Genomic DNA, 26,123 nt, shown 5'->3' with positions numbered 1-26,123 from the left:
GAAGGAAGTGGCATTAAAAAGACATCAGTGTCTTAAACAATCAGCTCCTAAAGAGGAGTGGGAAGACAGGGCTGACTGTGTGACAACAACATCTGCCATCCCAACTTTTTTCCTTTCCCTTATGATGCATATTCCCTGAATATGACTGAATCTTCTTTGCGTCTCTTTCAATGCCTGCTGTGCACAGTTAGATTTAGGTACCTGTCCCAAGGATAAAACTACAGGGAGAAGAGATGGTCATGGAGTAAGTTACCCTACAGTTGAGCCCCCTACATGTGGGTTCTGGCTCTGGATTTCAGGAGAACCTATACTTGTGGTAAGAATCTGGAATGGCATGTTGGTAAGGAACAGAGCCTTCCAGAGATGGTGGCTCTTGGCATTGCTGCATCTGGTACAGGAAAGGGAACTCATGGTCCAGGGAATCAATAAGGGAGAGAACTTTAAAACACATTTATCTATCTTAGGCACTCCTGGATGCTGTGACAATATTTCCATTGAGTAGTTCTAAGAACTTTGGGCAGCCATAGTATTTATAACTTTTTGGTGCAGTTCTCATTCATTTGTTTGCCCAGCCAGTATTTGGTGAGAACCTACCATGTGCCAGGCACTTAGCGCTCAGAGTTAATAATGCAGAAATAATAATTAATAGTGATGATAAAAGCTAATATTTGTGGAGTATTTTATGTGATCCATGTCTAGTGCTTATCATTTATTTTACTTTATACTTTTATATGTAGATGGCATCATCTGTTCATTTATAGATTAAGATATTGAGGTTTACAGGGATGGAAAAATATTATTTCATACAACAAATATTTGACTATCTTTTATGTGCCAATTGTTGTGCCTTTTGCTAGAGATACAATAGTGAGCAAGACAAATTAGATATTTACTCTCATGGAATTTAGATTCTAGTGGGGGGCAGGTAGACAATAAGTAATTAAATAGTATGAAACTTGAAGTTGGTGATAAATATAATACTATGAAGAAAGTAAAACATGATCATGTGTTGAAGACTAACAGGGAGGGTGGGTTGAGTTAGATACTTTAGATACAGGAAAGTCAACTTAAGAAGATGACATTTAAGCTAAGACTTGAATGAAAAGGTGTCAGCCATGCAAACAACTAGGGACAGAGCAGAAGGAAGAGTGTGCACAAGGGCTAAATTGGAATGAGCTTAGGTATTTGGTTAGCAGAAAGAAGGCTGGTGTAGCTGGGGTGCAACAAGCAAAGGGAGTCCCATCTTGAGGGGCCTTAGGACCCTGAGCTACATGTTACTAAAGGCTCCTGGGAGTCTGATTTCTTTCGACTTCATGGAGCATCTTTGGGGGCAGTGAATGGAGGAAGAACCAGACGGTGCTGTGCAAAACAGATTTTCTTGTTTCCTCTTAGGTAAAGTACATCTCTCTCTTAGGTATAGGCTGTCTTGTCTTTCTTGGACTGTCCAGGACTTTTGGGAGTTGAAGCAGAGAAGAATACCAGAGAAAGTGTGGTTTTCTTCTGGTTCTTTCCCACATTATTTACCAGCAAAGATCCCTTTGGAGTTCTTCTCTAGGCTCTACTAAAGTAGGCAAGGCCAACATTGTCAACAAAATATGCCATTTTCTCCCTGATCTTTGCCACATTTCTTTCATAACCCACAACATGGTGTTTATGACATCTCTCCAAACTTGGAAATCACACAAGAAGAAGTGTGTGAATCAATGTATATGTATGTATTCATGTGTGTGTCTATGCGTGTGTGTATGTGTGTGTGTGAAAGGGGAACTGGGAGTGGAGAAGCATAGGAAACTGAGGCGAGAAGATGGTGTAATGGGTATGTAGTTTATGAGCAAGAGATGCCAATATTTCCTTAATTCCTCGCTATTCAAAGTGTGGTCCTTCAAACAACAGCATTGATAATACCTGGGAACTTACTGGAAATGCAGAATTTCATGCCCCATCTCAGATTTTAACAAGATCCTAAAGTGATCCATATGCACATTAACACTGAAAAAGTATAGCCTTAATGATTGCATATGCTTGGATATTATTCTCACCCTTTACCTTTGGTTATCAAGGATCTCTAGAAGATCATGTCCAGCTCAGGACTGAACAACTATTTTATCAAAAAATATCACATATAGTTTATTACAGCATTTATCATACTTTATAACAATAGTGATGTTTTTCTTGCCTAATTCACCCCACTATGATATGAATTCCACAAGGATGAACAACATGGGTTTGAACTACTTGGGTCCACTTATATGTAAATTTTTTCAATAGTAAATACTACAGCATAGCATGATTCATGGTTGATTGAGTAGGCAGATGCAGAACTGTGAATATAGAGGAACCAAGTATACAGGGAGCCACCTGTAAATTATACTCAGATTTTTGGCTGCTCAGAGGGTGGGCACCCCTAGCCCATGTGCATTGTTCAAGGATCAACTGTGTACTCTTTGATTTCCATATCCCTGACCCAATGCATGGCATGTAATAGATACTCAATAAGTGTCTACCAAATGCTCGATAGCCCAGAGCAGGACATGAGGCATAAGGAATACTTAATAGAAGGAATTGCCTTCTCTTCCTTTACTTGATAAGTGCTGTTATTTTAATCTCTCAACTACCCACCTCTTCTCAGCCACACACAGAACTCCTATCAGAGTGTCTTGCACACAACAGGCACTTTATTTATTAAATAAGTTAAATAAGAACTAGACAAATCTAGTCCCTGCAAAACTTGTGCCACACAGAAGTTCCTGGAGTGGAGATGGAGATCAGTGAATAAAAGGTACTTATCTGCATGGTTTAATTTTAGCCTCAAAAATTTACTGATTATCTTGAGAATTGTCAGAACAATTGAAAGAAATTTTGAGGTAAAAATCAAGAGATTGGTAGAAATAAGTGCCTAAGCCACATATTCTGTTGGGTTTCAAACAAACTCAAAAATAACACTTTGGCTGGACCTTCAAGATGGCGGAGGAGTAAGACACAAAGATCACTTTCCTCCCCACAGATACACCACAAATACAGCTACACGTGGAACAACTCCTACAGAACACCTACTGAACACTGGCAGAAGACTTCAGACCTCCCAAAAGGCAAGAAACTCCCCACATACCTGGGTAGGGCAAAAGAAAAAAGAAAAAACAGACAAAAGAATAGGGACGGGACCCACACTAGTGGGAGGGAGCCATGAAGGCGGAAAGGTTTCCACACACTAGAAGCCCCTTCACGGGCGGAGACTGCGGGTGGTGGAGGGGGGAGCTTCGGAGCCGCGGAGGAGAGCGCAGCCACAGGGGTGCGGAGGGCAAAGCGGAGAGATTCCCGCACAGAGGATCAGTGCCGACCTGCACTCACCAGCCCGAGAGGCTTGTCTGCTCACCCGCCGGGGCGGGCGGGGCTGGGAGCTGAGGCTAGGGCTTCGTTCGGAGCGCAGGGAGAGGACTGGGGCTGGCGGCGTGAACACAGACTGAAGGGGTTAGTGTACCATGGCTAGCCGGAGGGAGTCCGGGAAAACCTGGAGTTGCTGAAGAGGCAAGAGACCATTGTTTCGGGGTGCACAAGGAGAGGGGATTCCTTCCCCGTCTGCCCACAGAAGGCAGAGCACCGCCTAAACAAGCTCCAGAGACGGGCGCGAGCCGCGGCTATCAGCACGGACACCAGAGACGGGCATGAAATGCTAAGGCTGCTGCTGCAGCCACCAAGAATCCTGTATGCAAGCACAGGTCACTATCCACACCTCCCTTCCCAGGAGCCTGTGCAGCCCGCCACTGCCAGGGTCCCGGGATCCAGGGACAACTTCCCTGGGAGAACGCACAGAACCAGAGGCTGTCGCAACATCATGTCAGCCTCTGCCGCCACAGGCTCAGCCTGCCTCCGTACCCTTTGCTCCACGCTGCCTGAGTGAGCCAGAGCCTCCTAATCAGCCGTTCCTTTAATCCCCTCCTGTCTGTGTGAAGAACAGATGCCAGAGGGTGACCTACATGCAGAGATGGGGCCAAATCCAAAGCTGAACCCCAGGAGCTGTGCAAACAAAGAGAAAGGGAAATTTCTCTGTGCAGCTCCAGGAGCAGCAGATTAAATCTCCACAGTCAACTTGATGTACCCTGCATCTGTGGAATACCTGACTAGACAACGAATCATCCCAAATTGAGGCAGTGGACTTTGGGAGCAACTGTAGACTTGGGGTTTGCTGTATGCGACAGACTAGTTACTGACTTTTATGTGTATATTAGTATAGCTTTTAGTGCTTATTATCATTGGTGGATTTATTTACTGGTTTGGCTGCTTCTTCCTTCTTTTTTATTACTGAAAAAAATTTTTATTAAACATTTTATTTTAATAACATTTTATTTTATTTTATTTTTCTTTCTTTCTTTTCTCCCTTCTCCTCTGAGCTGTGTGGCTGACAGGGTCTTGGTAATCCAGCCAGGTGTCAGGCGGGAGAGCCAAATTCAGGACACTGGACCACCACAGACCTCCTGGCCCCACGTAATATCACTCAGCAAGAGCTCTCCCAGAGATCTCCATCTCAACCTTAAGACCCAACTCCACTCAATGATGAGCAAGGTCCAGGGCTGGACACCCAATGCCAAACAACAAGCAAGACAGGAACACAACCTCACCCATTAGCAGAGAGGGTGCCTAAAATCTTGATAAGTTCATAGACCCCCCAAAACACACCAACAGACGTGGTCCTGCAAACCAGAAAGAAAAGATCCAGCCTCATACACTGGAACACAGGCACCAGTTCTCTCCACCAGGAAGCCTACACAAGCCACTGAACTAACTTTACCCACTGAGGGCAGACACCAAAAACAACAGGAAATATGAACCTGGAGCCTGCAAAAAGGAGACCACAAACACAGTCAATCAAGCCAATCACAAGTCAATCACAAGTCAATCAAGTCCAGGAAGCACAGAGAGTCCCACAGAGGGCAAATCCAAGCAGAAACCAGCCAAGAGATATATTAATCAAACTATCAAAAATTAAATACAACGAAAAAATATTAAAGCAGAAAGGGCAAAACAACATAAAAGGGAATCCCCATAAGGTTAACAGCTGACCTTTCAGCAGAAACACTGCAAGCCAGAAGAAAGTGGCAGGATGTATTTAAAGTGGTGAAAGGGAGAAACCTACAAACAACATTACTCTACCCAGCAAGGATCACAGTCAGATTTGACGGAGTAATTAAAAACTTTACAGGCAAGCAAAATCTAAGAGAATGCAGCAGCACCACAGAAGTTTTACAACAAATGATAAAGGAATTTCTCTAGGCAGGAAACACAAGAGAAGGAAAAGACCTACAATTACAAACCCAAAACAATTAAGAAAATGGTAATAGGAACATACATATCAATAATTACCTTAAATGTAAACGGATTAAACGTTCCAACCAAAAGACATAGACTAGCTGAATGGATAAAAAACAAGACCCATATATATGCTGTCTACAAGAGACCCACTTCACACCTAGGGACACATACAGACTGAAAGTGAGGGGATGGAAAAAGATATTCCATGCAAATGGAAACCAAAAGAAAGCTGGAGTAGCAATTCTCATATCAGAAAAAATAGACTTTAAAATAAAGATTATTACAAGAGACAACGAAGGACACTACATAATGATCAAGGGATCAATCCAAGAAAAAGATATAACAATTGTAATATTTATGCACCACAATACATAAGGCAAATGCTAACAGCCATAAAGAGAGAAACCAAGAGTAACACAATAAGAATAGGGGACTTTAACACCCCAATTTCACCAATGGACAGGTCATCCAAAATGAAAATAAATAAGGAAACACAAGCTTTAAATGATACATTAAAAAAGATGGATTTAATTGATATTTATAGGACATTCCATCCAAAAACAATGGAATACACTTTCTTCTCAAGTGCTCATGGAAAATTCTCCAGGATAGATCTTATCTTGGGTCACAAATCAAGCCTTGGTAAATTTAAGAAAATTGAAATCACATCAAGTATCTTTTCCGACCACAACACTATAAGACTAGATATCAATTACTATATATCAATTACAGGAAAAAAATGTAAAATATACAAACACATGGAGGCTAAACAATACACTACTAAATAACCAAGAGATCACTGAAGAAATCAAAACAGAAATTTAAAAAATACCTAGAAACAAATGACAATTAAAACACAATGACCCAAACCCTATGGGATGCAGCAAAAGCAGTTTTAAGTAGGAAGTTTATAGCAATACAATCCTCCCTCAAGAAACAATAAACATCTCAAATAAACAACCTAACCTTATAGCAAAAGCAATTACAGAAACAAGAACGTAAAATACCCAAAGTTACCAGAAGGAAGGAAATCATAAAAATCAGATAGGAAATAAATGAAAAAGATATGAAGGAAACAATAGCAAAGATCAATAAAACCAAAAGCAGGTTCTTCAAGAAGATAAAAAATTTGATAAACCATTAGCCAGACTCATCAAGAAAAAAAGGGAAAAGACTCAAATCAATAGAATTAGAAATGAAAAAGGAGAAGAAACAAAAGATACTGCAGAAATACAAAGGATCATGAGAGATTACTACAAGCAACACTATGCCAATAAAATGGACAACCTGGAAGAAGTGGACAAATTCTTGGTAAAGCACAACCTTCCAAGACTGAACCAAGAAGAAATAGAAAATATAAACAGACCAATCACAAGCACTGAAATTGAGACTGTGATTAAAAATCTTCCAAGAAACAAAAGTCCAGGACAAGATGGCTTCACAGGTAAATTCTATCAAACATTTAGAGAAGAGCTAACACCTATCCTTCTCAAACTCTTCCAAAATATAGCAGAGGGAGGAACACTATCAAATTCATTCTACTAGGCCACCATCGCCCTGATACCAAAACCAGACAAAGATGTCACAAAGAAAGAAAACTACAGGCCAGTATCAGTGATGAACACAGATGCAAAAATCCTCAAAAAAGTACTAGCAAACAGAAACCAACAGCACATTAAAGAATCATACACCATGATCAAGTGCGGTTTACCCCAGGAATGCAAGGATTCTTCAATATACGCAAATCAATCAATGTGATACACCATATTAACAAGTTGAAGGAGAAAAACCATATGATAATTTCAATTGATGCAGAAAAAGCTTTTGACAAAATTCAACACCCATTTATGATAAAAACCCTGCAGAAAGTAGGCACTGAGGGAACCTACATCAACAAAATAAAGGCCATATATGACAAACCCACAGCCAACATCGTCCTCAATGGTGAAAAACTGAAACCATTTCCACTAAGATCAGGAACAAGACAAGGTTGCCCACTCTCACCACTCTTATTCAACATAGTTTTGGAAGTTTTAGCCACAGCAATCAGAGAAGAAAAATAAATAAAAGGAATGCAAATTGGAAAAGAAGAAGGGAAGCTGTCACTGTCTGCAGATGACATGATACTATACATAGAGAATCCTAAAGATGCTACCAGAAATCTACTAGAGCTAATCAATGAATTTGGTAAAGTAGCAGGATACAAAATTAATGCACAGCAATGTCTTGCATTCCTGTACACTAATGATGAAAAATCTGAAGGAGAAATTAAGGAAACACTCCCAATTACCATTTCAACAAAAAGAATAAAATACCTAGGAATAAACCTACCTAAGGAGATAAAAGACCTGTATGCAGAAAACTATAAGACACTGATGAAAGAAATTAAAGATGATACAAACAGATGGAGAGATATACCATGTTCTTGGATTAGAAGAATCAACATTGTGAAAATGACTCTACTACCCAAAGCAATCTAAAGATTCAATGCAATCTCTATCAAACTACCAATGGCATTTTTCACAGAACTAGAACAAAAAACTTCACAATTTGTATGGAAACACAAAAGACCCCGAATAGCCAAAGCAATCATTTTTTTATTAATTAATTAATTTATTTATGGATGTGTTGGGTCTTCGTTTCTGTGCGAGGGCTTTCTCTAGTTTTGGCGAGCGGGGGCCACTCTTCATCGTGGTGTGTGGGCCTCTCACTGTTGCAGCCTTTCTTGTTGTGGAGCACAGGCTCCAGACACGCAGGCTCAGTAGTTGTGGCTCACGGGCCTAGTTGCTCTGCAGCAAGTGGGATCTTCCCAGACCAGGGCTCGAACCCGTGTCCCCTGCATTGACAGGCAGATCTTCAACCACTGCGCCACCAGGGAAGCCCATCAAAGCAATCTTGAGAAGAAAAATGGAGGTGGAGAAATCAGGCTCCCTGACTTCAGAGTATACTACAAAGCTACAGTAATCAAGACAGTGTGGTACTGGTACAAAAACAGAAATATAGATCAATGGAACAGGAGAGAAAGCCCAGAGATAAACCCACGAACAAATGGCCACCTTATATTTGATAAAGGAGGCAAGAATATACAATGGATGAAAGACAGCCTCTTCAATAAGTGGTGCTGGGAAAACTGGATAGCTACATGTACAAGAATGAAATTAGAGCCCTCCCTAACACCATACACAAAAATAAACTTAAAATGGATTAGAGACCTACATGTGAGGCCAGACACTATAAAACTCTTAGAGGAAAACATGGGCAGAACACTCCATGACATAAATCACAGCAAGATTCTTTTTGACCCACCTCCTAGAGAAATGGAAATAAAAACAAAAATAAACAAATGGGACTTAATGAAACTTAAAAGCTTTTGCACAGCAAAGGAAACCATAAACAAGATGAAAAGACAACCATCAGAATGGGAGAAAATATTTGCCAGTGAAGCAACTGACAAAGGATTAATGTCCAAAATATACAAGCAGGTCATGCAGCCCAATATCAAAAAAAAACAAACAAACAACCCAATCCCTAAATGGGTAGAAGTCCTAAGGAGACATTTCTCCAAAGAAGATATACAGATTGCCAACAAACACATGAAAGGATGCTCAACATCGCTAATCATTAGAGAAATGCAAATCAAAACTACAATGAGGTATCACCTCACAGCAGTCAGAATGGCCATCATCAAAGAATCCACAAACAATAAATGCTGGAGAGGATGGAACCCTCTTGCACTGTTGGTGGGAATGTAAATTGATACAGCCACTATGGAGAACAGTATGAAAGTTCCTTAATAAACAAAAAGTAGAACTACCGTATGACCCAGCAATCCCACTACTGGGCATATACCCTGAGAAAACCATAATTCAAAAAGTGTCATATACCACAATGTTCATTGCAGCTCTATTTATAATAGCCAGGACATGGAAGCAACCTAAGTGTCCATCGACAGATGAATGGATAAAGGAGATGTGACACATATATACAATGGAATATTACTCAGCCATAAAAAGACATGAAATTGAGTTATTTGTAGTGAGGTGGATGGACCTAGAGTCTGTCATACAGAGTAAGTCAGAAAGAGAAAAACAAATACTTTATGCTAACACATATATAAGGAATCTAAAAAAAAATGGTTCTGAAGAACCTTGTGACAGGAGAGGAATAAAGACACAAATGTAGAGAATGAACTTGAGGACATGGGGAGGGGGAAGGGCAAGCTGGGAAGAAGTGAGAGAGTGTCATGAACATATATACACTACCAAATGTAAAATAGATAGCTAGTGGGAAGCAGCTGCATAGCACAGGGAGATCAGCTCCGTGCTTTGTGATCACCTAGAGGGGTGGATAGGGAGACACAAGAGGAAGGGCATATAGGGATATATGTATGCATATAGCTGATTCACTTTATCATAAAGCAGAAACTAACAGAAGATTGTACTTATACTCCAATAAAGATGTTAAAAAATAAAAAGCAGGGCTTCCCTGGTGGCGCAGTGGTTGAGAGTCCGCCTGCCGATGCAGGGGATGCGGGTTCATGCCCCGGTCTGGGAGGATCCCACATGTCGCGGGGTGGCTGGGCCCATGAGCCATGGCCACTGAGCCTGCGTGTCCGGAGCCTGTGCTCTGCAACGGGAGAGGCCACAACAGTGAGAGGCCCACATACCACACACACACACAAAAAAAGCAGTGCTTCATGTGTGATAGTTTTAGTTGCTGTTATATCTTCAAAGTAAAATGGCACAATGAGAAGCATGTGAGAGATGAGTTTTACTGTGGGAAAATGTGTGTGTGGGTGGAGGGAGACAATTCCATGTTTGGTTTCTACTTCTGGAAATTACTTTATCTGCATATACAGTTTCAACTAGAGCAAGCTTTCTCAACCTTGTTAGTACAGTAGTCCCCCCTTATTCGATGTTCTGCTTTTTGAGGTTTCAGTTATCCGGGTCATCTCTGGCCCAAAAATATTACATGGAAAATTCCAGAAATGAACAATTCATAAGTTTTAAGTTGCTCACTGTTTAAGTAGTGTGATGAAACCTCATGCTGACCACTCTGTCCCACCTTGGCAGTGAATCATCCCTTTGAGCGGGGTATCCCACCCATTGGTCACTTAGCCATCTTGGTTATCAGATAGACTGCCATGGTATCTCAGTGCTTGTGTTCCAAGTAACACTTATTTTACTTAATACTGGCCCGAAAGTACAAGAGTAGTGATACTGGCAATTCAGATAGTCTCTTACTGTGCCTAATTTATAAGTTAAACTTTATCATAGGTATGTCCGTATAGGAAAAAAACATAGTATATATAGGATTTGGTACTATTCCTGGTTTCAGGCATCCGCTGGGTGTCTTGGAACATATCCCCTGCAGATGAGGGGGACTACTGTACAGACATTTTGGGCTGGTTCATTCTTTGTTGTGGAAGCTGTCCAGTGCATTTCAGGATGGTCAGCTGCATCTCTAGCCCTCTACCCTCTCAATGCCAGTAGCACTGCCCCCTTCAATTATAACAACACAAAACATCTCCAGGTGTTGTCAAATATTTCCTGGATCAAAATCAACCCTGGTTAAGTACCACTTCTCTAGGGAAACAGATGGGTCTATTGGTCTTTCTGATTACCTAACAGTATTGCTGCTCTATTGATTTTCCTCTTAAATCTTTAGATTTCATATATAGATTCTTCCTGGTCTCAGGACCTTCCCATTTAGGAAGCTGCCCTCACCAATGCTGTGTTGGCAGATTTAGAAGTTTGGGAGACTGTTATCCCTGGCTTAGCAGCTCCTGTACACAGCAAAACCTCAGGGAATGATTCCATTTGACTCTCGGCTGAGAATGGTCCAGGCAGATGCTGCAGTGGAGAGGGAGAATGTATAGCTGAGCTGGTTTATACGAAGTTAGCGGGAATTTAAGGATTCTTTATTTCTTGGGGTGTCTTTTAATTATTTTTCAGACAGACCTATTGATAGTCCTTAAAAGGAAATCTATATGAAAAAGAGGTTTAATAAGTTTCACCAAGGGTGGCAGTTGGAGCACGCTTTGTTTTCTGCCCCTTGACTGAAATGCTGCTGCTCTAAACTATTCACTGTCAGCTCATCTATTGGTTTAAAGAAACAACCCAGCAAGTTTAAAGAAATTGTGATGAATATTGAGCTTCTCTACTGGGAGGCATTAATGTAATAAGGCTTCTCAAATTTAGCATCTGGGATCCTGGATCAAAAGACTTAAAAGTAAAGAAACCAACCTCCTTTACTTCAGCTTACTGTCTCTGAGACGTGCTGAGTGAGGCTTTACACAATATGAAAGATACAGATTTATCCAAGGAGAAAACACAGCATGATCATTTTGATTTTTCCTTTACAAAAGGATTAATCTCAGTGTTCTACAAGATGTGTCAGGTTTAATTTAATATTAAAAATTGTATTTCCTATACATTTATGTCAAGTGAAGTACAAATATTAAATTACAAACGTGTAGTTTTTAATTGTCTGTTCAGTTTTAGAAGTGTTTTAGTTTGTGTTACATATTGTGCATTGTCTCTGATGACACAAAATCGCTGGTATTGTCCACAAAGCCCTGATTGTGTGCTGGAGGACTGAAGCAAGGAGTGATCTTTATTCAAGGTTTGGTCTTTGTCTCTGAAAAATCCAAATAACCGATGACTTTAATCAATGGGGGGAAAAATTAATGAGATTAATTGTAGGTTGTCAAATAATAACCAAATAATTAATTTTGACATTTTTTTCTGTCAGATTGAGCATTGTGTAGTTACAACTGGAGAGAATTGACTGACTTTCAGATCAAGTAAAAGTGATTTGAGAATTAATATTTTTTCATAATCTGTGTATTTTCCCTACTCTATTACAGTCAGAAACCAATAGTAGGTTTTGTTTATTAAGTACTACCGGGAATGGGGCAGTACAGATCTACCTGCAGAGATGATCATGTGCTGAGGTCAGAGTCCTATATGCCATCAATCAGGTTTGTACCCTCTCAAGGCCAGAGTCCACACAGAGTTGTGTTTAGGGATTTTAGTACAAGGTAACAGGGAATGGAGCTGACTAATTAGTACTCTGGAGTCAATGATATTGAAGGAACGCCAACAGGCAGAGAGACTCAACACATAACCAAGTTCTACTTACCAGCCTAACATTTAGTGGTGAAATTTCAGTATCCTAAGGGTGGGAGGGGGTCATAAGAGAAAATAATTTCCTTAGAAGACTTGAATACTGGATAAGTTACCAAGGCAAGATTCCTGTTAATGAAAGAGAGACAGAGAGCAAGAGGAATTTGATGAGACATGCCACTCTATTGTCTGGAATCAATTCTATAGCTTTTTTTCTAAGATTAAATCCATTCTAGAGGCTGAGGCAGGTTAATGCCTGAAGAGGAAGGTTAAATGGTAGTAGCTAGGATAAAGGGAACACTACCTAAAAGCTATGTCAGTGGTCCCAACCGGAAACCAGGCCATTGGCAATGGAATGGAAAAGAAGAGGCCATATCTGAGAGAGGATTTGGAGGTCAGTACAATGGGACTTTAAGGCTGACTGAATGTGAAGTTTGAGGGGCAGGTAAGAATTCAAGATGAATCCAAGTATGAGATGGAAGGAATATGAGTTAAGTAAGATAGGGACACATATAAAGGAACAGGTTTGAAGGGGAAGATACTATGTTTCATCTAAAACATTTTAAGTTTAATTTTCCCATGGAGCAATGAAATTTAGTTACCTGATAGGCAGACAGGGACTCTGTAATGTATGTCAGATTAGATGGTATCAATTTATTATGCATCTATTATAAGGCATGAGGCCAAAGAAACGAATGAGATCACCCTAGGAAGAAGCATGGAGCAAGTTGAAGTCTTGAATAGAACTTTGGATAACACTCTCATTTAGAAATTGGAAGAGCAGCAAGAGGCAGCAAAGGAGACTGAGAAAGGACAGTTACAAGAAAGTAGAAAAACTAGGAAAGAGTCATGGCTAAAAAGCCAAAGGAGGAAAATATTTCAAGAAGGAAGTATAGCAGTATCAAATGTTCCAGCAAGGCTGAGCAGGATCCACTCATTCATTTACTCAACAATGTTAATTTAAATGCCTGCTAAACTCTGTGCTAGGATTTAGGAATGAGATCACAGAAGGCTGGTGAGTTTCTTTAGTAGTCACTGAGGATATTTCACAGAGGTTTTATATGAGTTACAATCATGATAGTGTGATTACAGCAGTTAAAGATGGAACCAAAGTTAGGGAGAGAGAGCCAGGCTGTGTAGACTAATTTTCTGAGAAATCTAAAAGGAAATAGTAAAGAAAAAGAGGGTCAATAATGGCCTAATCTGTAAAAATAGTTATTAGTAGAAGTAGTGATTTTACTTTTATAGCATATCCCATGTGAAAAATTTTGACCCATTGACTTGAACCAAATGTTTTTATATTTATAAATGTGGATACAGTAGTGGGCACAGGAGATTATAAGGCATAGTTTTTTCTTTTGGGGAAGCTTACAATCTAGATTAAAATCAATATGTATGTTGGGGATTGCAAGTGGAGAACAAGATATAAAGACTGAATAAAAATTCAATGAACATAATGAGCATTAGTTACAACATCTAATAACTGTTACTGGTTGATGAGAAGGAGCTTCAGACTAGACGAACTGTGAATTCAGGGGAAAGGAAGACCACCATGAGTGAACAAAGGCTTTGCCACAGAGAAGGGAATACATGTAAGTTGCAAAAGAAGACTAGGACTGAGACTTTCATGAAGGGAAGACCAGTGGGTAAACTTCACTCCAGAACTCTGTCTCTTCCCATGGAAAGTGGAGATACTACCACCTGCTTATTTTCTGCCCTAGAAAAGGGTGTCAAAAGCTAAATATACTCTTGCACCCCTTCATCCAGCAATCTTCTTTCGGTTCACAGATTGCAGGTACGTATGCTTCCCTACTCCTGTGGTGTTGGCCTTATAATCACAAAAGGTACCAAGATACCAAATACACAGGAAACCTGTTCCCAGAAAACAGGAATCTTAAAAACCTTGGCACTGTGCTAAATAAAACAGGAATAAAACAGGCAAGGAAAGAGAAATACATAGTGCCATGCATAAACTTTTGCAAGCAAGATTAGTGCCCTGCAGAGACCAGGAGAGGAGCAGTTCTTATATTGATTGAGTCAGAGCCTGAATTCTAAGATCAGGATATAGATATCAGAATTGCACACTCATGAGCATGTCAAACCTTAGCCCCCTGGGCCTTCTTGTTCTGAAGGTTCACAGATGAAATGAACTTGATGCATTTTCTTTGATGTTTATTAAACCCATAATTTTACAGAATTTGAAATGGAACTGTGGCCAAACTGAGAGACCAGCCAGAACTCCATCTCAAAGAGATTTTATAAATAATACTGGAAAGATATTGAATGGAAGAGAGGTAGTACTTAATATACATAACAGATCAATTTTCTTAACATGGCAGAATGTAAATATTTAACTGCTGAACCAATGTAGAAGCAAAATATTAGACCAGATAAGGCACACAGGTTGTGGATTTAGAACAAAGAAATAGTGTTTAGCACTGTGTTGCTCATGGGCAGGATCCCTGATTTTAAAGACACAGGGCTGGGCCAGAGGTTTTCTCTGTTATTGAAAGTCATAAAGTAGTAGTGCTGTATTTTTGTTTTAAGTTCAAATAAATAGAAAGTTTCATGGCTTAGAGGAAATTTTGAAATTGGGGAGGAACTACTATTCCAAATGAAATTAAAAGTCTTGAAAATATTCTTTCTTGGCCAATGTTAGGTTATGTATTTTCTCCCAAAATGCATAAATTGTGTTTTATGTTGATTGATAATTTAATTCTCCTCTTCAAATAATATTTGCATCTGGTGAATAATTCTGCACATCAGAGTCATCTAGCTTAGAACAAATACTGGTGGGGATATCAGTGCTTTCTCCTTCTGCCTGTTATGTTTTTTATTTTTAATATTACCTTATTTTGGTCTTAATAACAAATTAATATTTCTAGTAACATGTCAAAAACAAGGAGCAACTCATTTCTGAAAGAAGAAATCTAGTCATATTTAATTCCCTTTCTGCGTGCTTCCAATTATGTCTTCTATTAGATTACAGAAGTAACTAATTACTTTTATCCACCTTTTCTTCACATGCCTGTAAAGTAATTTAAAATTTTATAATATAACCCTTATTTTGAGGGTTTATTTATTTATTTATACTTATTTTAATCCAATCCTAGATCATTTCACTATAACTCTTCTTAAGCTCACTTTTTTATTTCTTTCTTTAAACATAATCTTGCTGTATATTAAACCATAGTACAGTTTAGTTTCTTCATTTATATTAGCCATTCACTGAACAGCAACAAATAAATCAACATGCAGCAATTTAAATCCCTATTAAAATTTGCCAATTCCAGACCCAAACTGATAGTTTTCCTTATCCAGAAAGTGCTGACATTTTCTTCCCATACCACCTACTGAAGATAAATAGATCAGATAGTTCTGGGTGAAATTAAATGTGGCATTTCTATATTTTGGGGTTACCTTTCATTGTTTGAAAAATTCCAATAATTCTGAGGAATTATCTGTTCCAAGTGTTAAAAGGTTATGATTTACAAGGTATCAAAGTATTTTTCAAACTATTTTTTCTAACAACCCACCATGGTGTCTAAAATCCATACTCTTGTGATTACTGTAGGCTGTTTACTGCTAGACATAGATAAATAGATATACGTACCAGCACAGAGATATAGATTGACATAGATATGGAATATAAACAAGATAAATATCACATCACTAAAAAAATTTGATTCAAATAGCTTAAGAGTTAAAGGCCCTGAGGTGATGATAATAAACTTACAGGTGTGTGTGTGTGTGTGTGTGTGCATGCATGTGCACAAGTACACATCTTGGTTGGAAGAGTGAAAAATCTAGAAAAAGCTGTACCTCAATGGATGTAAATCAGGAGTGAGCAACAAGGTGTAAGGAAGCCTGAGTAACAGATGGGGAATAATGACATCTGCCTTTTCTAATGTGTGAAAAATCCAGAATATATTAATTTAATTTTACCAAGAAGTAAAGGAGGCTTTTTTTTTCAAAGTCAAAAGAACTTCATTTTGATCTGGTAATCTTACATTTACCTTTAAAAATTATTTAAAAGAACTTTTAGGTGAAGATTCTCTGTAATGTTTCTGAATATTTTTTTTAATTTTTTAATTTAATTTAATTTATTTTTTATACAGCAGATTCTTATTAGTTATCCATTTTATACATATTAGTGTATATATGTCAATCCCAATCTCCCAATTCATCCCACCACCACCACCCCCCGCCACTTTTCCCCCTTGGTGTCCATACGTTTGTTCTCTACATCTGTGTCTCTAAAATTAAAATGAAATAATTTTCCTTTATTGTGTCCAATGATATTTTAAATGGCACTCTGTACTTACAGGCAAATCATACACATGTTCATTGCTACATTTCTGGAGGTTTGATATTTGTAACTGCCAAAAATAAATAATTAAATTGGTTCTCCCTAGAAAGAAATTCTTCTAAATTTGGAAGCAACTCCAAAGACAGCATTTACTGTAGAGAGGAAATATCTGTGAAGAAAATAGTCTACTAGTTAATTTTTAAATACTGTCAGGTGTGTTAACTTGCAAGAAAAAAATAATTGTTTATTCAATATGTAAAAAGTACCTGACTTCATCTACATTCACAATTGCCCAAATGCAGGGTCAAGAATGATGTTAAAATATCAGCAATTGTAACGTCCTCTTGCCTTATTTCTCCCCTCCTTTATTCCCGTGACCTCTTGTGCTTTCCAAAGTGCAGGAAGTAACACTGATTATCTACCTGTGAAAAGGTCTTCTTTATTCTTTGAAACAAGCCCTCTAGGCTTACAATCAACCCAAAATAGAGGGAAAGGTCAAGATTGTAGACAAAGTATTTGGGAACTGGTGAGTTCCTATAAATTCTACTTTATGAATGGACACTTACGCCACCTATATGGAAAACCAGTCCTAATGAGTATATTAAATTCTTGGTTTACAGAAGTAGAAGATGATCTCTTGAGTTTTAAAAAATTGATTAGTTGGGATTTTTTTCTTATCATTTTACAAGCCATTTGGTCAGTTGAAGTCCTCCATGTACTATACTAGGTTATTAAAAAAAGACCCTTCTAAGACATTCGAATGTGCTAGGTAAATATTCCTTAGTATTTCCTTTGGCTCTTTTGAGGGGGAGATATGGACATGGCAAGAGGGAAAGAAGTTGGGAAGGACAAAGGACTGAAATGTAACCACATTTTGCCTTGTTATTCTTCTAGGATCTCATGATTCCTTCAGCTTCTACATTGATGAAGCCTCTCCAGTGGGGCCTGAACAGCCAGAAACTGTCCAGAATTTTGTCTCTGTGTTTGGAACTGTGGCGAAAAAGCTGATGCGGAAATGGCTAGCCACTCAAACCATGAACTTTACTGGTCAGCTAGGAGCTGGGATCCGTTATTTTGATCTTCGAATTTCCACCAAGCCTAGAGACCCCGACAATGAACTCTACTTTGCTCATGGTTTGTTCAGTGCCAAAGTCAACGAAGGCCTTGAGGAGATCAATGCATTCCTCACAGATCACCATAAGGAGGTAGTATTCTTGGACTTCAACCACTTTTATGGGATGCAGAAGTATCACCATGAAAAACTCGTCCAAATGCTGAAAGACATCTATGGAAATAAAATGTGCCCAGCGATTTTTGCCCAGGAAGTGAGTCTAAAGTACCTGTGGGAGAAGGACTACCAAGTGCTGGTCTTCTACCACAGTCCAGTGGCTCTGGAAGTACCCTTTCTCTGGCCTGGGCAGATGATGCCAGCACCCTGGGCCAACACCACAGACCCGGAAAAACTGATCCAGTTTCTTCAGGCATCCATCACTGAGAGAAGGAAGAAGGGATCATTTTTTATATCTCAGGTGGTGTTGACCCCCAAAGCTAGCACCGTGGTCAAAGGGGTGGCCAGTGGTCTCAGAGAAACGATCACAGAAAGGTAAGTGTCCTTAAGTTATCAGGGAAAATTTTAAAGTAATTAAACCCAAATTCAAATAGTTAATAAGTGATGGAGCTAATTCACACCCATGTGAGTTAGTTTCCTAGGGCTGCCACAACAAAGTGTCACACGCTGGGTAGCTTAAAACAAAAGAAATTTACCATCCTTCAGTTCCAGAGGCTAGAAGTCTGAAATCAAGGTGTCAGCAGGACTAGCTCCTTCTGAGGGTTTTGAGGGAGAATCTTTTCCATGCCTCTGCATTAACTTCTGGTGATGGTTGGCATCCATTGTGGTTCTTAGCTTACAGATGCATCACTCCAGTCTCTGCACCCACCTTTACATGGCATTCTTCCCTGTTTCTCTGTCTTCTCTTCTTATAAGGACACTAGTCATATTGGATTAGGGCCCACCCTAGTGATCTCATCTTAATTTAATTACATCTGCAAATGCCTTATTTCCAAATAAGGTCACACTTACAGGTACTGGGGATTAGGACTTCAATATGTCATTTTGTAGGACACAAGTCAACCCACAGCACCATGGCTTTTGTTTGTTTGTTTGTTTTTGTTTTTGTTTTGTTTTTACCACACCATGAAGCTTGTGGGATCTTAGTTTCCCAACCAGGGGTCTAACCTGGGCCCCCTGCAGCGGAAGCACAGATGGAGTCCTAACCACTGGACTGCCAGGGGATTCCTGCACCATGCGTTTTGACCCCATGTCCAGTTATCTTTTCATAGCACTCCTTTTCACATTTGCATAGCAGTTTATAGATTACAAAGCCCTTTCTCTACTTTTTTTCAGAGTATTTTCACATACTTGATTCCATTTGATCTGCATAACAATCCTGGGAAGTAGAGACTGTATAACAGATAAAAATTAAAGTTCAGAGAAGTGAAATGTTTTGCCTAAAGCCACTTGGACAATGAATGATGAAACAAAGACTCAAGCACCATTTTTCTCAAGCTGTGTTCTATGCCTTTACACTACATTGTTAGCAAGAATCAATCCCCAGAGTGTAGGCATTCCATTGGTCAAGCCCAGACATACATGTAGGGCAGTGGTCACCTGTGAGGTGTAATTAGCAATCACCAAAGACCTTTGTAACGCATTCACCTGATACAACATGTAGCATTGTACATATTGTTTAGTCTTTTGAGTTAAAGTATTAAACAAGGCAAACACTGAAGAACAAACACAATTCCTATCACACCTTTTATTTTTAACTTTAATTGATATTTTGAATTATGGTAAAGAGGCAGAGAATGAATGTTTTGCACAAGGTCTTGTAGGGAAAGACAAGAAAATGAGGAGAAAAGATTCAGAGGTGAAAATGCTGTGGGTGGCCTTTAGAGGTGAAAATGCTATATGGTGGAGAATGGCAGATGAAATTTGTAGTGGGGCAGGAACACATTTGCAAGAAGGCTAAAAGCCTCCTTGCACAGTCTAGAGGATATAGTTAATGAATTGTACAACTTAAAGTGATGAGAGATTAAATTATAATGAATCTAAATTTTACCATATTAAATATAGTAAATCATAACATATAAAAGAGAAAAAAATTGTCGCCATCACAGGTGAGGTGGAGGAGGGCTCTGGGGTTGTAGCCGGCACTGGCTGGAGCTTAGAAACTGGCACTGAGGATGGCTAAAAGCCAGGCTACAGGGAATATTATCCTATGAGCAATGGGGAGCTAGAAAATGATATTTAGTGGTGGAGTGACTTGACCAGATCTGCATTTTGGGTAGATAATTGGTGAAGCATGGAGCATAGATGGAGTGGAGAAAGTAAGCAGTTAAGAGGTGCTTGGAACTATTTTAGCAAGGATATGCAAGCTAAACTGAAGAAGTGAGAAAATGTAGAAGGGGACAGTATGTGACAGCAAAAGTTGGATGGCTCTTTAGCTATGTGGTGTGAATGAAAGAAAAGAGGGGAGAATAAAATTTCTTCTTGAGAAGTAGAATGAGTGATGGATGCATTCAAAGAAGGAAGAAACAAAGATACAGGGACTTGGGGAGGACAGGGGGAAGATACAATCAGGATTATGCTAAATTTAAAGTGCTAGAAAGGCATCCAAGTAGATCCAGTTGATCATTAAGAATATAGGTTAACTCGTTTGGGGGATACTGCATTTTTTGGCAATGAAAGCCACAGGTCCTTGGAGAGGAAGTATTCCTCCATGCAAAATTATAACTTCCTTCTGTTATTCAGGTATTTGCTGGGATCTCCCTGTTCTTTCAATTCAAGTAAGATCCCCAACCCTTACTGGGGATCCTCACTGTACGCTCTATGCAAGTGTAAAGCCTTCCCTAAGATTTCTGCTTGATGTCTAGATTTCTTACATTCTTATGGAAAGAGCCCTTGTTGCTTCTGGATTACAAAATTTTATGGATTGATTGTTCCATGTGGCCTATCCATGTCCCACCCTCTATAACCTGAGACATGAAACTTGCTTCTTGCTCAATTTCTATATAGTGGTTTATTTAGACTTTACTGAAGATCTGAGCATAAAAGGGAGGTTTTATAATCATAATAATGTAGATGACTTAAAGTTGAATTTTAGACTCATCTGGAATTACAAATCTCCTGACCTGGAATATCTTCTGATGACATCTGTACCACTTTTCACCCTAGACTCTAGTCCCCTGACTGAATCCTCTCCTCCACCCCCTTCCTGACCTTTTTTCATCTGTTTTCTTCACCCAACCCCATATTGCGGTGAAGATGCTGCACTCTCCTCTAGATTATTGCACCAAACTATTCACATCTCTCCCTGGCCCTAAGCCTACATTCAGTTAGTCCCATCAACATATTCATCAGAACAAGAAGACTTTTTATTTAATAGAACCACTTTCTATAAAAATTAATTGTTCTCATAAATAACAACTTACCTACATACTTAAAAATGAGGGAGTTATATACACATAAGAATGTTTTGTTTTCAAACCTACCCCATAGAGCCTCCAGATTTTGAGGAATCCCCAGTAGAGGTGGGGAGGGGACAGGAGGGGCCTGGGGAATGGCTGACTCTAATTCTGTTCATTCTTGCTACACCTTTAATTTAAAAAGCTTTACTTTGAACATTTACATATTGGGCATGAAAGGAGTCTTCCCTTCCAGCTTTGCCTTCTGTTGTATAGTTCTATTCTTAGGAAAACATTTTTCTGTACAATTTGCCTACTTTGCATTTGGCCAAGAACCATATCCTGACTCCATACCTGTGTAGGGAATAGCCTTTGGTAAGTCAAGAAGGAAAATCTACTCAAGGAATAAATGACTTTCATTTTTCTCTCTTATGCAATTTCATGCAATAGGACTTTGCAAGTTATATGTTTAACAGCTTTTTGGTTACTTATGCTTTAGTACAGCATTACCAAAGTAGGATTTGTAGAATAAAGATCAGATAAGTTAGGAGAGTGTTGAAAATGATAATATATATCTACACAACTCTCCCAAAAGATTCACAATGCACATTAGCATATAAAAGGCACTAACAAGTATTTAAGTGAAGAATCCTATTTAATTTTAACTAATACAATGTTTTCCAAGCAACTTGATTTTTTTTTCAGATAACACTTATTAACAACCCATGGAATTAATTTTGACAAAATGTCCTCAGCCATCTGCTCTAATTCAGAACCTTTCACTTGCCTCTGGCTTATATATCTGGAAAAGTAGAGTTTTACCAGTGAAAAGAGAGAATGGGAAAAGAATTTAAAAAGTAGAAATGAAGAACCTATAGGTAGAGTCAACTATTTCCTCTCTAGGATTATGCAAATGACTTGCAAATATATCCGAACCTGGCCATGATACTTCTGCTATAAGCATTCTCAATGGAGTTTGTCTCAGTACTAGAAAGCCTCTTTTTAAACCAATTACAAAACCTGTATTCTGTGTATGGTGTTAATGTGAAATCCAGAGGTTTGTTTTGGACATATTTCAGCTTTCTGGGTGAGGCCTATAGGGAAAGGTCATTGTCAATCCTTGGATAATGCCTTGAAAAGGTAACTTATTACTCCTGATACAGGTAGTGAAAAAGCACTTGACTCCCCCCAAATATATTTCTTTTCTCTTCTCCCCAAGTGATAAAGCCCACAAAAAAGACTTTTACTGTCACTTTCCTTTTGCTGTTGTGCCAAAGCTGCTCACTGAGAAAGTCCTTTGCCACCAAAGGAGAAGTCACTAGGCAATGTTAAGACTTCTCTGGACCTTTAGTATATTTTCATTTGCAAAATTTGGAGTTTGAATTCAATTATCTCCAAGATCCTTTCCAGTTCCAAAATCCTACAATCCTGGATTTGACTAGTTTCACTATAATTTTTCATTATGTCTATATTTGGATTAATAAAACTCTGAGCACATGAATTTAGAAAACAGTGTTTGAAGATGTGGGTGGCTTTCAGGGAACTAAATCCAGCCTGGATTTAGGTACCGTAACTTTCACTCTGGCCACCGGTTCCAAATACTGCAGATGCGTTCTCTACATTTTAGCAATGCCAAAAGACACAGATTTTAATTTCTTAAAGACCTATTTTTAATTTATTTTTCAAACACCAGCTTTTGCACCTCACCCTCACAGAAATCACACGTTCTTAAAAAGAAGGTGTGTAACTTGAGTTAAGTCCTTCCCTAATTTGTGGAAATTTATTAAATTATAGGTTTTTTTAGTTAAAAAAAAGTTCAGCTAGACCACCTGTCAGAATATTTAAGGAGCAGTGCATCTTTGTAAGTAAATTGATGCCGAATTAATTTAGAAAATGTTTATACAAGTCAACAATTTATATCATGATGATGATGATAATGGTAATAGTAATGATGATTTATTAAGTGCTCTCTGTTTAATACTATGCTAACTGCCCTGCCCATTTATTCTCATGATCACAGTCATTGCCTTGAGGGTAAGGAAGAAGGATGTGGTTGGTTTTTAATAAGCACCAATTTTATCCAACTGGGGAAAGGGAGGCAACTACATTTGTTGAGACCATTTTCTGTGCCAGGCACTGTACTAAGTGCTTTACATGAATTGTATCCATTTAATCCTCCCTGCAACCTTGCAAAGTAGGCATTACATCCATTAGAGATGGAAAATGGAGCCTGAGAAATGTCTAGTACCTTGCTCAAAAGTCCCAGATTAGTTTAGCAAAGGCAGGATTGTTATTTGGGTCTGACTCCAAGTCCCATGCTTACTCCTGCAAATTAGGTGAAATTCACCTTCTTAGCAGTGGGTGCATGTAATGCATTATTTGTCATCTTGGAGGGCAAAGTCAGGTCTAGGCATTGGGAAGGTAAAGTATACTGGAGGTGGGGTAGGAAAGGCTATGAAAGAGCAGATCTGAAGTGTATGGCTTTGCCTCCAGATAGCACGCTGGCAGGGGTCCCCTAGGGAAGCACTGCTGTTGAATAATAAAAAGGAAGGGAACTTAGAGGTGACCTGACTCAATCCTCCTTTCCTTGTGCCTATTGCCCATGTCACTGTTTTCCATTTAGTAAGGAAACTGAGGCCAGAGGACTGCTAAAATGTCGCCCAAGGTCACGGAGGTAACTGGCAGCAAAGGTGGAATCATAATCAGGTCTCCCGGCTTGCAGGCAGATTCTGCCCTCCATACTTCAGGGAGGGATGAGGACAGAAAATGGACAGGAAGATCAGGGGGGCCAGGGAACATCAGGCTGCAGGGAACAACGCGGAAGGGCGAACCAGCTGTCAGACTGAACTGTGCACAACATAGCATGGTGCCCTGTAACCTTAACTAGAGTGGTCAGAAGTTGGGCCTGGGGACGGACCACAGATTTTGTTCAGGGCAGACTTCCCTGGGTCCTATCTCTTTCTGCTTCACAAGCACAATAGACTATTTTTTCCTTTCAGTGGGGACACATCCCAGCTCACAGCAACTCCCCAAACAGCACTTGTGCTGCCGATTTACCCTGTCAGTGCACTGACCCAGCTGGTGGGGGGCTGGGCTCTGGGAAGTTGTTCCCCTGCAGCACCAGTCATCCTAGCAGCTTTGGGGAGCCAAGAAACACCACACTGAGGGAGTGAGACTCAGAATGGTTCAAAGACAGCTACAGGTGATGGACAGCTTTCTGGCTCTGCCCCCTAGACTATGGCCCCAAATAGGTCAGTGCATTAGTAGAGCTGGTCTGCTATCATTCTATTCAGTAAAAGGGAAAGCTGCTTCTTTGGGCTACATATGCCTAAGGAGAAAGTATATCAAGGACATTATGGAAAACCAGCATTAGAATAATCATTGTTTACAAGATGCTTTCATTGTAAGATTCATTTTTCAACATATATTTATTAGAGGCTTCATTTGTTCAACAGATGTTATTCCCAATTTGAAATTTAGAAAATCAAAGGTCAGAAAGCTAAATAATTTGTTCAGGTGGTGGTGTGAGCCAGTGCTGGTATCAAATCAGAATCTAGATCTTTTGTGAACACTCTAATTGGAAAAGATACATACATGTTCATAGTAGCACTATTTACAATAGCCAAGACATGGAAACACCCAAGTGCTCATCAACAGACAATTGGTTTAAGAAGATATGATACACACACACACACACACACACACACACACACTGGAATATTACTCAACCATAAAAAAGAGTGAAATATTGATATTGCCATTTGAAGCAACATGGATGGACCTAGAGATTATCATACTAACTGAAGAAAGTCCAACAGAGAAAGACAAATATTGTATGACATTACTTATATGTGGAATCTAAAAAGTAATTCAAATGGATCTATATATAAAACAGACTCACGGAAAACAAACTTATGGTTACCAAAGGAGAAATGGAGGGAAGGAGGGATAAATTGGGAGTATGGGATTAATACATACAAACTACTATATATAAAACAGATAAGCAACAAGGATTTACTGTACAGCACAGGGAACTATATTCAATATCTTATAATAACTTATAATGGAAAATAATCTGAAAAAAATGTATATATATATAACTGAATCCCTTTCCTGTACACCTGAAGCTAACGCAATATTGTAAATCAACTATACTTCAATTAAAAAAAAAAGAATCTAGGTCTTTTGAACCACTAGAACGAGGAGTCTCATTTGTAAATCAGAAGGCAGCTCCAGAAAGCATTATTTGCCCTAGCCCAGGGCTTGGCGAACTGGGCAGTGCTTATGTCACCCTCAGAGGTTATGATTCATGAATCAATGCTCAAAGAGTTTCATTTCTAACGCACCCCAGGTGAGCCTCACTTTGAGCAATGCTGCTCTTGTCTGCCAACAAGCTGTGCCTGAATCGCCCCCACCAACAGCTGAAGTTGGTTTTAAAAAATCTGGAAAGAGAGTCAACCCCAAGGTTTATCAGTCCCCTCCCCACCCCAGGTTCAGATAGTTCTTCCTTAAATCTAAACTATGACTCCTCTACCCACAGGCCCTGCCAGATTTAAGTTCAAATTTGCTTGTCCTATCACTAAGGTAGAGCTGCCCATCATCGATTTCCAAATAATGGTCCTCTGTTATTCTCTCCCATGTATCTTCTCTCCCATGTCACATAGCTCTATCCTTGGATTACTGTGCTTCAGAAGCACAGGGAAATGCTCCTGGGAGGGATTCTTTGTTCCCCTGGGCTGTAAAGCACACCCCATGGAAGGCTTAGTAACTTCCAGACTCAGTGTCTTCCATCAAAACCAATAAACATTTCAGCACCAATTAACATCACAGCTCTTTGCAACCCAATGGCCTCCCCAGCCCTGATTTTAAGCAGCAAAAAAAAAAAAAAAAGATTCTGTAATAGCTTGCAACCCCGA

General features: G+C 39.3%; 1 protein-coding gene across 1 annotated transcript in view; it reads left to right on the top strand.

Annotated features, from left to right (window-relative positions):
* Positions 1–26,123, top strand: part of PLCXD3 (phosphatidylinositol specific phospholipase C X domain containing 3) — a gene marked incomplete at its 5' end in the record, with an annotated part of 182,323 nt that overhangs the window by 102,426 nt on the left and 53,774 nt on the right. Inside the window, one exon of the mRNA XM_081233699.1 lies at positions 17,638–18,346. Coding sequence (XP_081089825.1) covers positions 17,638–18,346 — 709 coding nt within the window. The remainder of the gene's footprint in view (positions 1–17,637; positions 18,347–26,123) is intronic.

This window comes from Mesoplodon bidens (genome assembly GCF_964165515.1).
Source record: "Mesoplodon bidens genome assembly, chromosome: 4".
Taxonomy (NCBI): domain Eukaryota; kingdom Metazoa; phylum Chordata; class Mammalia; order Artiodactyla; family Ziphiidae; genus Mesoplodon; species Mesoplodon bidens.
The sequence above is the reverse complement of the archived record's forward strand: the minus strand, read 5'-3'. Positions and strand labels throughout refer to the sequence as shown.